The 14,275-nt window shown below is 36.6% G+C and overlaps 1 protein-coding gene across 2 annotated transcripts in view; it reads left to right on the top strand.

Annotated features, from left to right (window-relative positions):
- gpc6a (glypican 6a) overlaps nucleotides 1-14,275 on the top strand; it is a 229,920-nt gene that overhangs the window by 112,399 nt on the left and 103,246 nt on the right. For both annotated transcript variants that reach the window (XM_055206175.2, XM_073866254.1), the window contains exon 4: nucleotides 12,523-12,688. In XM_055206175.2, coding sequence (XP_055062150.2) covers nucleotides 12,523-12,688 — 166 coding nt within the window. The remainder of the gene's footprint in view (nucleotides 1-12,522; nucleotides 12,689-14,275) is intronic.

Below are 14,275 nucleotides of genomic sequence, written 5' to 3'. Positions count from 1 at the left end.
TCTTTTAAAAAATGACATCTAATATCCCAGAATGGATTTTTGAACGCAATTAGCAACTTTTTAAAAGAGCTAGGTGATAAATTAAAGATGATGTCATTTGAATATTTTATGTCCTGTTATTTAAGTCAGCAACATTGTGAGGAGGCCTATCATTATGATTTTACTGTGCTTTTTATGTGTCCATTACCTGTCATAAAAATGTCCTTTTGGACCTGTTTGCTTCCCACTTTTGTGTGTAAAGACTCTGAAGTATAAACACATTAAAACTTAATGTAATAGTGTCTGTTTGAACTGATGGAGATGGTGTTGGGAAGTTTGATTCGTTCCATGAATCACAATCAAACTGTCAGATTCATTGATATTCTTTTATTGATATTGATAAAGAAGAACATACTAAATGTTTTATTATATCTTTCTGTGATCAATAAGTGAAAGTGTTTTAACTTTTTTAAAATATTTATTTATGCAGTTATAGCTGTACACAAACTATTAAACCTCCCAGCGAACATTAAAATCGGCACCTTTGTGATTGCATATTGAGCAGTCGGAGAGCACACGGACCAAATCGCTCTCATTAATGTTTAATTTCTCTCTGTTTTTTTAAAGATGATTTCTGCAACAACAATTTCTTGCAAAAGCCCTCAATTAGTTATGGCCCTAAATATTGGCACGAGGCTCTTATTAAAACCAATGCAGTATAATCTTTATGAACGCCGAGGGGAGTCGAGAGCCGGTGCCAAATTTGCGCCCTTGAAAGTTGCACAGAAAGTGAATGCATCTACAGGGGCATCTGAAGACCATAAACTGTGTCAGTAGAGCGTGATCCACGCCAGCCGAGCATGGCAAATATTGCGACAGCGAGCTTGTCTTTATTACCTCGCAAACACGTTCAGTGTGTGTGTGTGTGTGTGTGTGTGTGTGTGTGTGTGTGTGTGTGTGTGTGTGTGTGTGTGTGTGTGTGTGTGTGTGCGCGCAGGTCGATCTTGATGCAGTACGGCGGCCTGCCAACAGAGTCAGGGTTGATGGTTTTGGAGGCCATGTGCTGGAGGGGTTCGACTGTCATAAGCTTGTTGGCTCGAGTCCTCAGATAAATTCAATTAGAGAGAATTGTTGTAAGGGGGCTGGACGAACCTGACAGTGAATACAGTACAGGCAAATGGTACTCCTCAGTTGTTTTTCCAATAGAGACTCTTAAAGACATCTTAAAGCGTTCAAATAGAGATTTCAACAACATCTCAAACTGTGCTCAGATTTGTCAAGAAGAGCAAATGGTCTGAATTCATTCATTTCGTCTATTTTTATTTATTAGGATATTTTTTTGGATAAACATCAGCTATAAAAGCTTAACCTCTGACCAGTAACATTTTACCGTGGGCGGACTGGAATATAAAGTTTTTTGTGTGGGTTTTGTTTTATTATTTTTTCATTTTGAGCTTTGCTGGTGTTGGGGTGAAGATGTCTATGCACATTTTTCTGAATAAACATGCATGCTTCTGTCAAATTCAAATACATTTTAAAGTATTTTTGTGTGGGTTTGTTTATGTTGCCTTGGGCACGAGTAGAGGAGGTGGAGTTCATACGAGGCGGATTTGGTTTATGGGACATTCGCGTCACTTTTAACTCATGCATATTAAGCTTGCAAGTTTGTAAACTTCAGAGATGATTTTGTACAACATGCAGCAGAACATTATTACTTTATCCTAGTGGATTGAATCCACTATACTTGACTTACATTTCCTCTTTACAAAGTGTTTTAGGGCATCTTCTATGTGACAGATGGCGTGTTGACTTTTGTTGTGTCAGTTTAGCTGGCAGAGCCGAGAGGTTAATGATTCTGGCTGAACAAACCTAATGCCCAAATGAAAGTGCACGTGACTGCTGCCATGAGCTTTAGCCTCATTTGGATCTTTGGTGAGATGTGTTTGGACCACTTCAACAAAGCAAGGATGTGCTAATCTGCTTTCTGTGTTGCTGCAATGCAGATCATATCGCAGTTTAGTCAGCATGCTCTTGTGTGCTCATGAATTAAATCTAATCATGCAATGCATTTTGTATGTAATGCATCTGTGGTGGTGATGTGTGAGATGGTGAAATGGTTAAATCCTGTCAGTAGGTTGCATGTTCGATTCCCACGAGGAAGGGCCATGAACTATTTAATATTGTGTCTTTGATCAACACTAACTGTATCTTCAGGTTTCTCGTTAGACATCATGACCTCCCGCCAGTCGCTTTCTTTTTACAGATTGCATTTCTGATATATGTGACCCTGGACCACAAAAACCAGTATTAAAGGATTAGTCCATTTTCTTAAAAGAAAAATCCAGATAATTTACTCACCACCATGTCATCCAAAATGTTGATGTCTTTCTTTGTTCAGTCGAGAAGAAATTATGTATTTTGAGGAAAACATTGCAGGATTTTCCTAATTTTAGTGGACTTTAATGGACACAAACACTTAACACTCAACTCAACACGTAACAGTTTTTTTCAGCGCACTTTCAAAGGACTATAACCGATCCCAAACAAGGCTTAAGGGTCTTATCTAGCGAAACGATTGAAATTTTTGACAAGAAAAATAACAAATATGCACTTTTAAACCACAACTTTTCGCGTTCGTCCTCTGTGACCTCTTGACGTCATGACGTATTGCGTGAGGTCACGCTGACGCTCTCAAGACCGGAGGAAGACGAGAAATTGTGGTTTAAAAGTGTATATTTGTTATTTTTATTGTCAAAAATGACAATCGTTTCGCTAGATAAGACCCTTATGCCTCGTTTGGGATTGTTTATAGTCCTTTGAAACTCCGTTAAAAAAAACTGTTACGTGTTGAGTTAAGTGTTAAGTGTTGGTGTCCATTAAAGTCCAATAAATGAGAAAAATCCTGCAATGTTTTCCTCAAAAAACATAATTTCTTCTGGACTAAACTTAGAAAGACATCAACATTTTTGAATGACATGGTGGTGAGTAAATTATCTGGATTTTTCTTTTAAGAAAATGGAATATTCCTTTAAGTAGCAGAGGTATATTCGTAGCAATAGCCAACAATACATCGTATAGGTCAAAATTATCATTTTTGTGTGCCAAAACTTAATTTTCAATATTTAGATTTTTTGTGCACCTTCAGATTCCCAATTCATCAAATATTAACCTATCCTAACAAACCATACGTCAATGGAAAGCTTTTTTTCAAGTTCCATGGTCACATATGTCAGATAACCTACTTTTTAATTTGAGACGTAGATAAGATCTCTTCTGAAAGTTGAAGTTTTGAGTGTTCATATGGTACTACATACACTGCAAAAAATGATTTTCAAGAAAAAAAATTCTTAATATTTTTGTCTTGTTTTCAGGAAAAATATATAAAAATTCTTAAATTAAGATGCTTTTCTTGATAAGCAAAACAAGCCAACACAGCAAAAACTGATTTTCAAGGAAAAAAATTTTAGTATTTTTGTCTTGTTTTCATTAAAAATATCTAAAAAATCCTAAATTACGATGCTTTTTCTTGATGAGCAAAACGACCCAAGAAAATAGGTCTAGTTTTTAGACCAAACATATCAAATTTAAGTGATTTTGTGCATAAAACAAGCAAAAATCTGCCAATGCGGTAAGCAAAAAGAAAAATGTTCGATTTTTTTTTCTTACCCCATTGGCAGATTTTTTTTTGCCTGTTTTATGCACAAAATCACTTAAATTTGATATTTTTGGTCTAAAAACTAGACTTATTTTCTTGAGTTGTTTTGCTCATCAAGAGGCCAGAGTGGTCCCAGACCTCCTATAAGCATTGAGGGACCCCGGTATCAAGCACAAAAATATAAACTAATCTAATATGTATCTAATATATATATATATATATATAATAATATGTATATATATTAGGGATGCACCGATAGGATTTTTTTGGGCTGATACCGATTCCGATTTAAACAGACAACTTCTGGTCGATACCGATATTAAACACTTGTATACAATACTATACAGTTGGTCTATTAGCTAATTTATTTCTGCATCAAATTATTTTTACTGAACATGGATTGGATCTAATTAACAGTCAACTGACCAACATAATAAAAGAGGCACAAATTAAGCTAAAACCAATATAATAAGACAGCATGACAACCTTCAAAGGTGGTTTTTGCCATTCAGCATTTATTTTATTAACATCATTAACTCATTTTTTACATATAATGGATTTTTTTATGCAGTTAATTAATAAACAATCGGCATCGGCCTTTCTCGTGCTATTGCCGATATGCTGATGGTTTCAAATTCATCAAAAATCGGCCGATAAATATCGGTGGCCGATACATCGGTGCATCACTAATATATATATAATAGTCTGAAAGATGTTTGTAATCTCTTCATGTAGAAAAATAAATACATTTTTCATGAAACTCTCCAAAGTCAAGAGTTTCTGCAGTTACTGTGGAGAAGAGCTGCTGGATTCCCTCCCATTAATTTCTAATGTCACCCCATGTAACTTCTCAGCCCTTTTCTGACTTTCCAGAAGAAAGCAGGAACATAAGGACGTGCCACGTCTTCACCCATCTGATTATATCATCTCCAAGCCTACACACGCAAGCTGCTCATATCGAAGTTTCACTTTTCGACCAGCGCGTCGGGTTTGATTCTGGAGTGCCGTGCCAGCTTGGATTGGGCCCGCTGTCATAATAACTGAGGATTAGATCCATCTGCTGGCTGGGATGTGCTTTTTGTCATGCCAAAAGTGTCACATTAGGAAAGCTCTGAGCTGGTCGTATTGTATCTCTTAACACCCTTCAAGGTTAATTCCTCGCCTTTTCCAAAACTGTCGAACGCGTATTCGCGTTCCCACATGTGGCTGGCGGGTATGCCTGCGGAGATTTCCCATGGGACGGTTTACCCTGGCCATGCGGTTGAGAAATCAAATGTGCCAGGCTTTAAATGGAACACAATGTATCCAATAGGATTTCTAAGAGTCATTTTATCTTTCCTCTCCTCGTGCACCGTAGTGTATTATGTTCTTTTATTTTCGGTTTTCGACACGGGACTTCCCAGTACAGATTTATGCCGTAGGAGATGCTAGGGCTTGCTTAGAAAAGATTATGGAGACGCTTCGCTTGTAGGTTTCTTTGCATCGACGGCATGCTGGTGTAATGATATCATTGTGCACTTATGAAACTCTTTTGATGAAATATCTCTGAAGCTTAATAAACCAATTTACTAAAGTCATGTGTTTCTCGTGAGTGTTTATTTCTTCTGTTCATTTGGCCGTGAAGTGTGATATGGTGTGAAATAAAACCATCAGTGCAGGGATTTGGCACTTTACATCATTACTTGCTAATATGCAGTAGCAACTTGAATCTTTAGGTTTTGGCAAGTCTTTCTATTTAGGTCACATCATACAGTATGTAAGTTGTCTTCATCATTTTATAGGTGTAAATAATTAGATGTGCATTAAGGGCTTAATGAAGGCTAATGTAGACACAGCTCTGAATCTGAACACTGATTTGAGGTCTGTAGGTAACCTGCACATGCAATATTAATGTCTTCATGTTATCAAACAATGACTGTTTGTAGAATCTCAGCTCAAGGGATTTAAAGAACAGGGTTGCCAGGTAAGGAAAGTAAAAAAGGTGCATTTTATTGGAAATGGTGACAGCAGAGCTTTATAAATGAATCACGGTTCTCGGTCGGTGTCCCGAGGAAATATGAGACACCAACATCTCGGCTTGCTGATCGAGCTCGGAGCATGTTACATTCTCCACGGCTTAGATAGATTCTTGGGCTTTGAATTGATTTGTGTCAGGGACGTTGCGAGGCAAGCTGTTTTATACTTTCATAAAAAAATGCATAGTTTTTCATATGATTTTGAGCTTTGAAATGTTCAAACATGAAAATGACCTCGTTCACGTATCGGCTTGCATGTTGTACTTCATTTTTATACTCTGACATCCAATACATTTCACGTGCAGAGACAAGACAGACTGACACTAGAAGTGTGTAGTGGGAAAGGTGCACTTAAAATGTTTGAGATTCAGTGGCTCATGTTTTGTTTCTAATAAACCTTCAAATCAAGGTTTGAATCTGATTGCTGTCTAAACGACATGATTTATGTAAATCCAAGTTGTTTCTGTCGTAATTTTTCTTTCGTATGCAAACATATATACACACGTGTTTCAGCGAGAGTTTGGAAAAAACTGTTTTATAAGGAAATAAAATAATAAAATATTAAGTCTCATGTGTGCCCAGAATGTGTCTGTGCAGTTTCAGCTCAAAATACCTCACAGATCATTTATTAAAACATGTCCAAAATCACCCTATTTGGGTGAAAGCAAAAACGTGCTGTTTTACGGTCTGTACCTTTAAATGCAAATGAGCTACAACTCTCCACTTCCTTACAAACATGGACAGTGAGCGCTTTTAGTTAAAATAGATCTGATTTATACAGTCTGAGACAATAGTATCTAGTGGACAGAGTGCAACTCGCTCAGGGTAAAAACTATGGTAATGCAGGACTGTGAGTGGGCGGGGCTTTATCAGTGTGACCTCACATTGCTAAAAGAATTAAAATGCCATGTCTAATGAGGCTATATAAATGATGTATAGCAGGGGTGTCAACCATATGGCCCACATGATGATTTATTATTAAATATTAAATACATATTCACAAAAACTCTTTCAGGCGTATTCACAAAAACCCTTTCAGGGATGCAGCAGTCACGTGTGTCTAGTTTAAATAGGAGACATGTGGAATGCGGCAAAGCACGAACAGGCGGAGCGTAGATGGACCTCACGCAGTCCTCGTGCACCCAAACATTCTGGCTGCATCCAAAACAGCCTACTTCTATACTATATAGTAGGCAAAAAGCAGTAGGTGAGGCAAGTAGTATGTCCGAATTCATAGTATTCCAAAGTACCCGGATGACCTACTACTTTCGGAAAGATCCCGAAGTGTTTATTTAATGGACCCTTTACTATCCCGTGAGCCCCTTTTAATGTCATTGCCCGAACTTTTTCTCACTTAATAGCTATTTTAACATCAAGCAAGTCCTGCACTTTATTTTCGAATTAAACCGAAACCAAAATGCATCTTTGTATTAGATTAGGCATTTAGGATGGTACACCTCTCAGAAAATGTAAAAATAAAGATAATTTTAGATGTTTAATGACTATTAAGAGCATTGAGATCACTAGATGAGGGCTTAATGTACTTATTTTTATGAAACCAAATTGACATTTATACTTATTTTTTGCCTCTAGCTCAAAATTTTATGGTGCCCATACCAACTCATTTTGCCAGCACGGGTCACATATGTTATATTGTACAATATTAAAGGTGTAGAGGAGGATTTTCTCCAATTTTACAAAAGACACGCCTTCTCCACTTTAAAAAAAATGCAATTGCGCAACACTCCTGATTGACAACTAGGAGGACCAATAGTCTTGATGATCCACCCGGAAAAAGAAAATCCTCCGCAATACCTTTAATATGTTAATGTTTCTCAGGACTTATGAAATGTAGTTTTCACAGAGCCGTGTGTTTATTTTTTTTAAGTTTTCTTGCTAATTAATTTGCAGTTCGTTTAGTTAATATAAACCCAATTATCAGCACACTAAGGTTTGAAAAAGCTATTGTTAGCTAATGCATGGACTAATGTTAACAAATACAACCTTATTCTAAAGCATTATCTTATGTCTTTATGTATGTGATGTAAACATGCACAATTTATATTTGTATTAAAACGTTTGAGTGACATTTAGGTTTAAATCTTTCTAATCTTGGCTTTTCATAACTTTTGTAATATTTGTTGTCATTGGCCATCTGTTATAACACGTCACATTCAGTATGATTTTTCTGTCGTGACCGCAATTTCAATGCAATTTAATACAGTTCAATTAATGCATCACAGTCAAAAGGTCGCATCAGCCAATCAGAGTGTCCGCCTCAGCAGCAGCGTGTCTTTTAATAATCTTTCCCCGCAGCGGGAGGAAGCTGCATCAGGTGAAGGTGGAAGATAAATCTGCGTTTGTCTGAGCCGAGCATGTGTCTCTTTAACTTCCATTAAAGCGAATCTGTGTCACGTCAACCTTTCAGAGGCCCTAATAAAAGATGAAAATCATCTCATGGTTTCTGTCTCTCTCCAGGAAGAAGAAAAAAAATCCCGGTTCGAAACTACACAAACTTTCTGTTTACCGTGTGAAGCTAATGGCTGCTGAGTAAATTTATGAAATAAACGGCGGCGCAGCGCAGGCGAGGCTCGCTGTGATAAAATGGCAGACACACTGCGTTCAAAGCTCTCCGCTGCTCTCCATTTGATGTCAGGGTGTGAAATGGAGCAGTTTTGTTTGATCTTCTCTCGTTCAGACTCTCGCAACAGGCAACGAAGTCTTGGCGAGGCATTGCAGTCACACTCATACCTACGGAGAGGAAAAGGGGTGCGGGTGCTGTCTGAGAAAACATCAGAGGTGAAGAGGAAGATGAAGAGAAGAAGAGTTTATCCAGGAATCTGGAGGAGTCGTAATTGATCCTCCCCGCTTGTACTTTCAATTACGGGTCTACGGCGAAGTCGTGTAAAGTGTTGTTTTTGAAGGGTAAATAAGTGAAGGTTGACAGGATACATGTGTTTCAAACGTTAGGAAAGTTTGTCGGGAACTAACTTGCATGTGTTGTCACTACTGCAGGGAAGGAAGACTAGACAGTAGATTTAAAACATAAGCAGCTGGCTTTATATTCAGAGCTTAAAAGATATAAAAATAGGTTGGTGTACTTTTTACTAAACAGTATAGACTGCAGTGGCGGGCGGTGACTCTTTTTTCGAGGATGCACAATGCGAAGCTCATCAAAACATGTATTTAGCCCAGTGCTTCTCAATTATTTTCTGTCACCCCCCCCCCAGGAAGAAGTAAACATTTCGCGCCCCCCCAACTCTCTGCCGCGACTGTAAATAGTATAATTTGTCTATAAAATTACACATCTGCAAAACATTGTATCCTTATTAACATTAAAGGAAACACAAAAAAAGAAATATCAATCAACTTACAACAAAGAATAACTTTATTAACATTGTTTTTTAGTCTGTAAGACTTAAAATGCATCAATTTGCCTGAAATAAAAAAATCAATCCTTATTTACAGTATATTTTTTGACCATTTGATACAGAAAAATTTTATTGAATATAATCAATAAATAATAATAAAAAACTCAAGCGGCTTATCAGCGTGTTTGGGGTGTAATGTCTTTAAGTGACGGTGCAAAAAAAATCACTTCCTAAAAAGGATTTTCCCCGGGGTCTCGCGCGCAACCCCCTGGTGTCGCTTCGAGCCCACCCTGGGGGTCCCGCCCCACTATTTGAGAAGCACTGATCAAATATGTGCCTGCTGCAAACGCTTCCAATGGGTTTACTATAAAAGGGACACTTGCGTTTGCTAGATTTTGGATTTTTGTGTGGGTCCTCATCCCATGTTTGCTTTATATATATTTACCATTGAAAAAGTCAATATTTTAGATAAAATGCACATTTTAGTCATGTCCCAGGATTTCACTCAGTCATGTTACCCAACACGTTCCCCTCTCTGAAAATCTAGGAATATTCCCACTGATCTATATAAAAGACTGGATTGCGCAAAGAACGCTTACGTAACAGCGTGAGGTGAAGCCAGCGCAGAGTTTAAGCGGCCATCTTGGTATTCCCAACCGGCAAAGGGCGTCATTGACTTGCATTCAAAATCATGATCTAAATTCACCCAGTTTACAGCGTATTAGTCACACAAAATTGTTAATTGTTAATTAATTGTTACTTCTGGTGTTATTTGCAACGTTTATGTTTTAATCGGGCAGGATAAAGGATTTATAAAAAAAAAAAACGTTAAGGTGAGTGTGTCTGCGGCATTCTGTTAATGACACGTGTATAAATAAATTTTTTTGACATTGAGCTACACGGTCAGCGTTATTTCTCTGAGTAAGTTTAGGTAACTTGTAAAGATAACAAAACCACCTTATTATTACATGCATCATACTGTACAAAGCATGAGAATGAACACACTTGTCATAAATACTAAATGTGCTGCGGTCTGTCCACTGATCTGATACTGTAATGAAGATGAATGTATAGTAACTTACTGTTTAAAAAGCAAAATGTACAACTTTCAGTAAATAACTATGTACATGATTAGGACGTTTGTGTTGTAATAATGTACAGTGAAACTTCAGATATAAAAACGGAGACTAGTAAAGTGATGTTTTATCATTGAAATCTGATAACGTCCACTGATTTAATAGAATGTCAATTGTCAATTGTGACGTCATGCGCAATCCAGTCATTTATATAGATCAGTGAATATTCCACATTTTCAACAGGAAGTGACATCATCTGAATTTTCCGAATGCCATGTGAAGATCAAATTTTACTTTTCTCATTTTCTTTTTTGTACATTTTATGATATTGATGCTCTGACTGTGAATGTCAATCTTAATGTTCAGCCCTGTACCTAAATTATTTCTTTGATGTTATTGCCGTATTTTAAAATAAAACATTTTGGTAAATAACTTGGTTTATTTGCTCAGTGTCTTCATGCTATTAGCACATATTTAATGCAGCTATGTATTTGCATGCTAAAAAAACTGTCCTGTTACCAAAATGCCTCCATCCTTCATTAAGGAACTTGTTAAAAAATAAACGAGTTATCTTAGATTGATCGATACTCATTTTGTAGAATATGTGTGTTATTAGATTTAGTGATAAAAAGATAAAAAATGATCTGCAATTTTGATGAGTTACAACATGCAAATGACACAGATTCGATGGAATGGCCCAAAAGCAAACTACAGTTTGGTAGGTGCACGTCCTGATGTCTCATGTTTCATGCTACATTTCTAGCATGATGAGACGAAGCCATGCAACACTGTCACATTTGATCGCAGCTATCAATATAGCATGTCTCTTTAAATCCCTTTGAAACCTCCATTCTCGCGATGACCCCCTGTCACTTGTTTTCAATTGACCATGAGCCTCCTATCAATGCAGGCTTGACCTTTAAAGTGCCCGGCTGCAGTGATGGACAGAATGTGACTGGTGTACCTGTATGGAAGACATTTTTAGCTAAATAACGTTCCAGCGTTACTTGTTGTAATTATATTTTTACTAGTAAGAATACAATTGTAGAGCTCTATAATTCAATCATAATTGTTACTAGTAAAAAATAAAATTATTGAGTCCTTTCTTACTAGTAAAAATATAATTATACTGAAAAAAATGATTCATTCAATTTACTTAATTTTTTAAGGTAAGTGGTTGCAATCAATTTATTTAAAGGAACAGTATGTAAGAAATGTATGTCAATTAATCATAAAATGGCCCTGATATGTCACTAGACATTTAGAAATCATTTTCATTTCAAATACTTATATCACTGACAACAGTGGTCGGGCCAGGATATTCTCATTTAAAAAGTGGAGTTGCAGCCCTCAACTGATGTTTATGTTGTCATTTTGTGTATTGGCCACCAGTTGGGTGATTGCAGTACCAGTTTTAGCCACAATCCTACATACTGTTTCTTTAGGCTACATTTAAACAAAAGATTTTTTGTTTTGTTTTTCTAAATTTTTGAATTTGGCTAAAATAAATTGATTGTGACCACTTAAGGGGACATGGAGAAAAAAAATAAAGTTTAGTTTTGCGTGCACACATGAAACTTTCACGTGGGCACGTGAAACTATTGCGTGCGCACGTGAAAGCGAAAGTTTCATGTGCGCACGCGATAGTTTCACGTCCGCACGGAAACTAAACTTTTACAAAAAGGTTTCACGTGAGCACATGAAAATTTCATGTGAGCATGCGAAAGTTTCACGTGAGCACATGAAACTAAACTTTTGATTTTTTTACTCCAATGTCACCTTAGGCTCGGTAAAATATTGAGTAAATTGAATGAATCATTTTTTCAGTGTACGACGAGTAACGCTGGTTACATTAAAAGATAATTTGGTGATTTTTTTAGGCAATTCAGGAAAGGTGTATTTTGTAAAACTGCAATGGAAACACTTCATTCGCATTTCAGGTCACCTGATGCAGATACAAGTGCATGTGTGGCTGCTCTGAAAGGTAGCAGATGCATATTTATGGTTTGTATACAGGAGCGTAAATCATCAGAGATTCAATATAAAACCAAACAGGAGGGTGACATCATGTGTGCTGCTTTGTACCATTTTGTATTTTGTAGCCACCCTGCACTTTTATCAACATTGTGGGTTGGCATCGAGCGTGTGCAGTACTTTTTAAAGTTATTTTAAAATACATCTTTGACCTTTTCGTTACTCTCAGAGCCACTTTAAGTGTTCACGTTTAACGCTTAAGAGGTGGTCAGGAATCAAACTTCAATTACAAAAGGAGCTGGGGTCCTGCTATAGATTATAGCTGCTTAGAGGAACATTGCAGTATATATTTCAGGCCAACACATCTTCTGTTCCTTTCAGTAGCCTTGGAGACAACTCTCGGATAGATTTTCAGTACACAGAGAACTAACTTCTTCCTATTTCTGCCGCAGGTCAATATATCACCGGGGTGTAGCAAAGCGCTGACCAAAATGCTGTATTGCCCGTACTGTGGAGGAATGCCAGATCTTAAACCCTGCGCCAGCTACTGCCAAAATGTCATGCGAGGCTGTCTGGCAAACCAAGCGGACCTCGATCCAGAGTGGAACCTCTTCATCGGTAAGAAGTGCTTTTCATTTTCAAATTGAGACACATTTTGGATTTAGTTAGCGCAGAAAAGGTTTTTGAGTTAGTAAAAGAGATGCTAATCCAAATATATGGATTTAACCTGTCGTGCCACACATGTCCTGAAGTGAAGCCAAAACTTTTTAATTGCCCCCTGGTGGCTGGATGCAGTATAGGTTATAAACCCCACCCTCTTCATGTAAACGAATATGACCTATGTCAAATTACACTTCAAATCCCCCCCAAAAAATATTATTATTTCTTTATAATGCTGATTTGTTTTAAATGCTCATTTTTCTAGTATGTTTGGTTTTAGTTAGTGTCAGATGCTATTTAAAGCAGGGTGCATGATTTTTAAGAAACGCTGGGAGTCAGGCTGAGTACCAAAACACAATTGTAGCCAATCAGCAGTAAGGGGCGTGTCTACTAACCGACATCATTGCCTGGGTTGCGTATGTCTGGGGCGGGTCTTTCAAAAGAAGGTCCAGATTCTATTGGGGTAGTGGCATGGTTGTTTCGTTGATTTCAAATGTCAACATTGGCTTTCAGAGATCATGCACCCCGCCTTAAGGGATGTGATGGCATGATTTTTGTTTTTGTGCACTGTATAAAATTACTTTCTTACTTATTTTTGTCTTGTTTTCAGTACAAATATTTAAAAATTATTTATTTAAAAATAAGTCTAGTTTTAGACAATATACAAATAAACAATTTAAGTTAATTTGTGGTTAAAACAAGCAATAAATAAATAGATCAATAAATAAAAGAAAATAAGATCTTTTTTTCTTGAATAAGTGTTTAAGAAAAAAGTTGGCAGATTTTTTGCTTGTTTTAAGCACAAATTCACTTTTAATTTTATTTAATTTTTTCTAAAAACTAAACTTATTTTCTTGTGTCATTTTGCTTGTCAAGAAAATACATCTTAATTTAAGATTTTTTTATATATTTATACTGAAAACAAGACAACAAGACTTAGAATAAGTAAGAAAGTCATTTTTTTTTTTTGCAGTGTGATTAAGTCAAATGGGAAAATGGTAGGACTTAATAAATTAATTTCAACTTTTATGTTACGTCAACTTATCACTAGTCAAAAAAAAAAAAAAAAAAATAGTAGATTCAATTGACTTGCATGACCAATTTGTTTAAACTTGCATGCAGCTTTACAGAGATTTTTACAGTCGAACAGATATTCTGGCCTCTTATTTGTTGTTCCCAGTCAATGCGAAATCGAAATGAAGTTTTTTTACATTTAAATACAAATGCTTTCCCCTATTAAGAATGAGTTTGTCATGATCCCTGTCCATCTTCTTGCCGGTTCTCCATGTTTATGCCCTTCTAGACTTCATTTCCCATCATACTCCACTCTGTCTTACCTGATCGTCATTATCCATCCCATTCACCTGTCAGCTATTAACTCCATTGCATATAAACCATTAGACTTTTTACCCTTTTGTGTTCCCTGTTACCTTGTTGATGTATTGTATTTCCCAAGTATTTGTATATTAAATTATATATTTTCATCCACCTTCACCCTCCACCAAGTAATGTAACAGATTTCATCTTTTCACAAATTTTGAAAAA

The sequence above is a fragment of the Misgurnus anguillicaudatus genome, chromosome 3, assembly GCF_027580225.2.
Source record: "Misgurnus anguillicaudatus chromosome 3, ASM2758022v2, whole genome shotgun sequence".
In the NCBI taxonomy this organism is placed as follows: domain Eukaryota; kingdom Metazoa; phylum Chordata; class Actinopteri; order Cypriniformes; family Cobitidae; genus Misgurnus; species Misgurnus anguillicaudatus.
The sequence above is the reverse complement of the archived record's forward strand: the minus strand, read 5'-3'. Positions and strand labels throughout refer to the sequence as shown.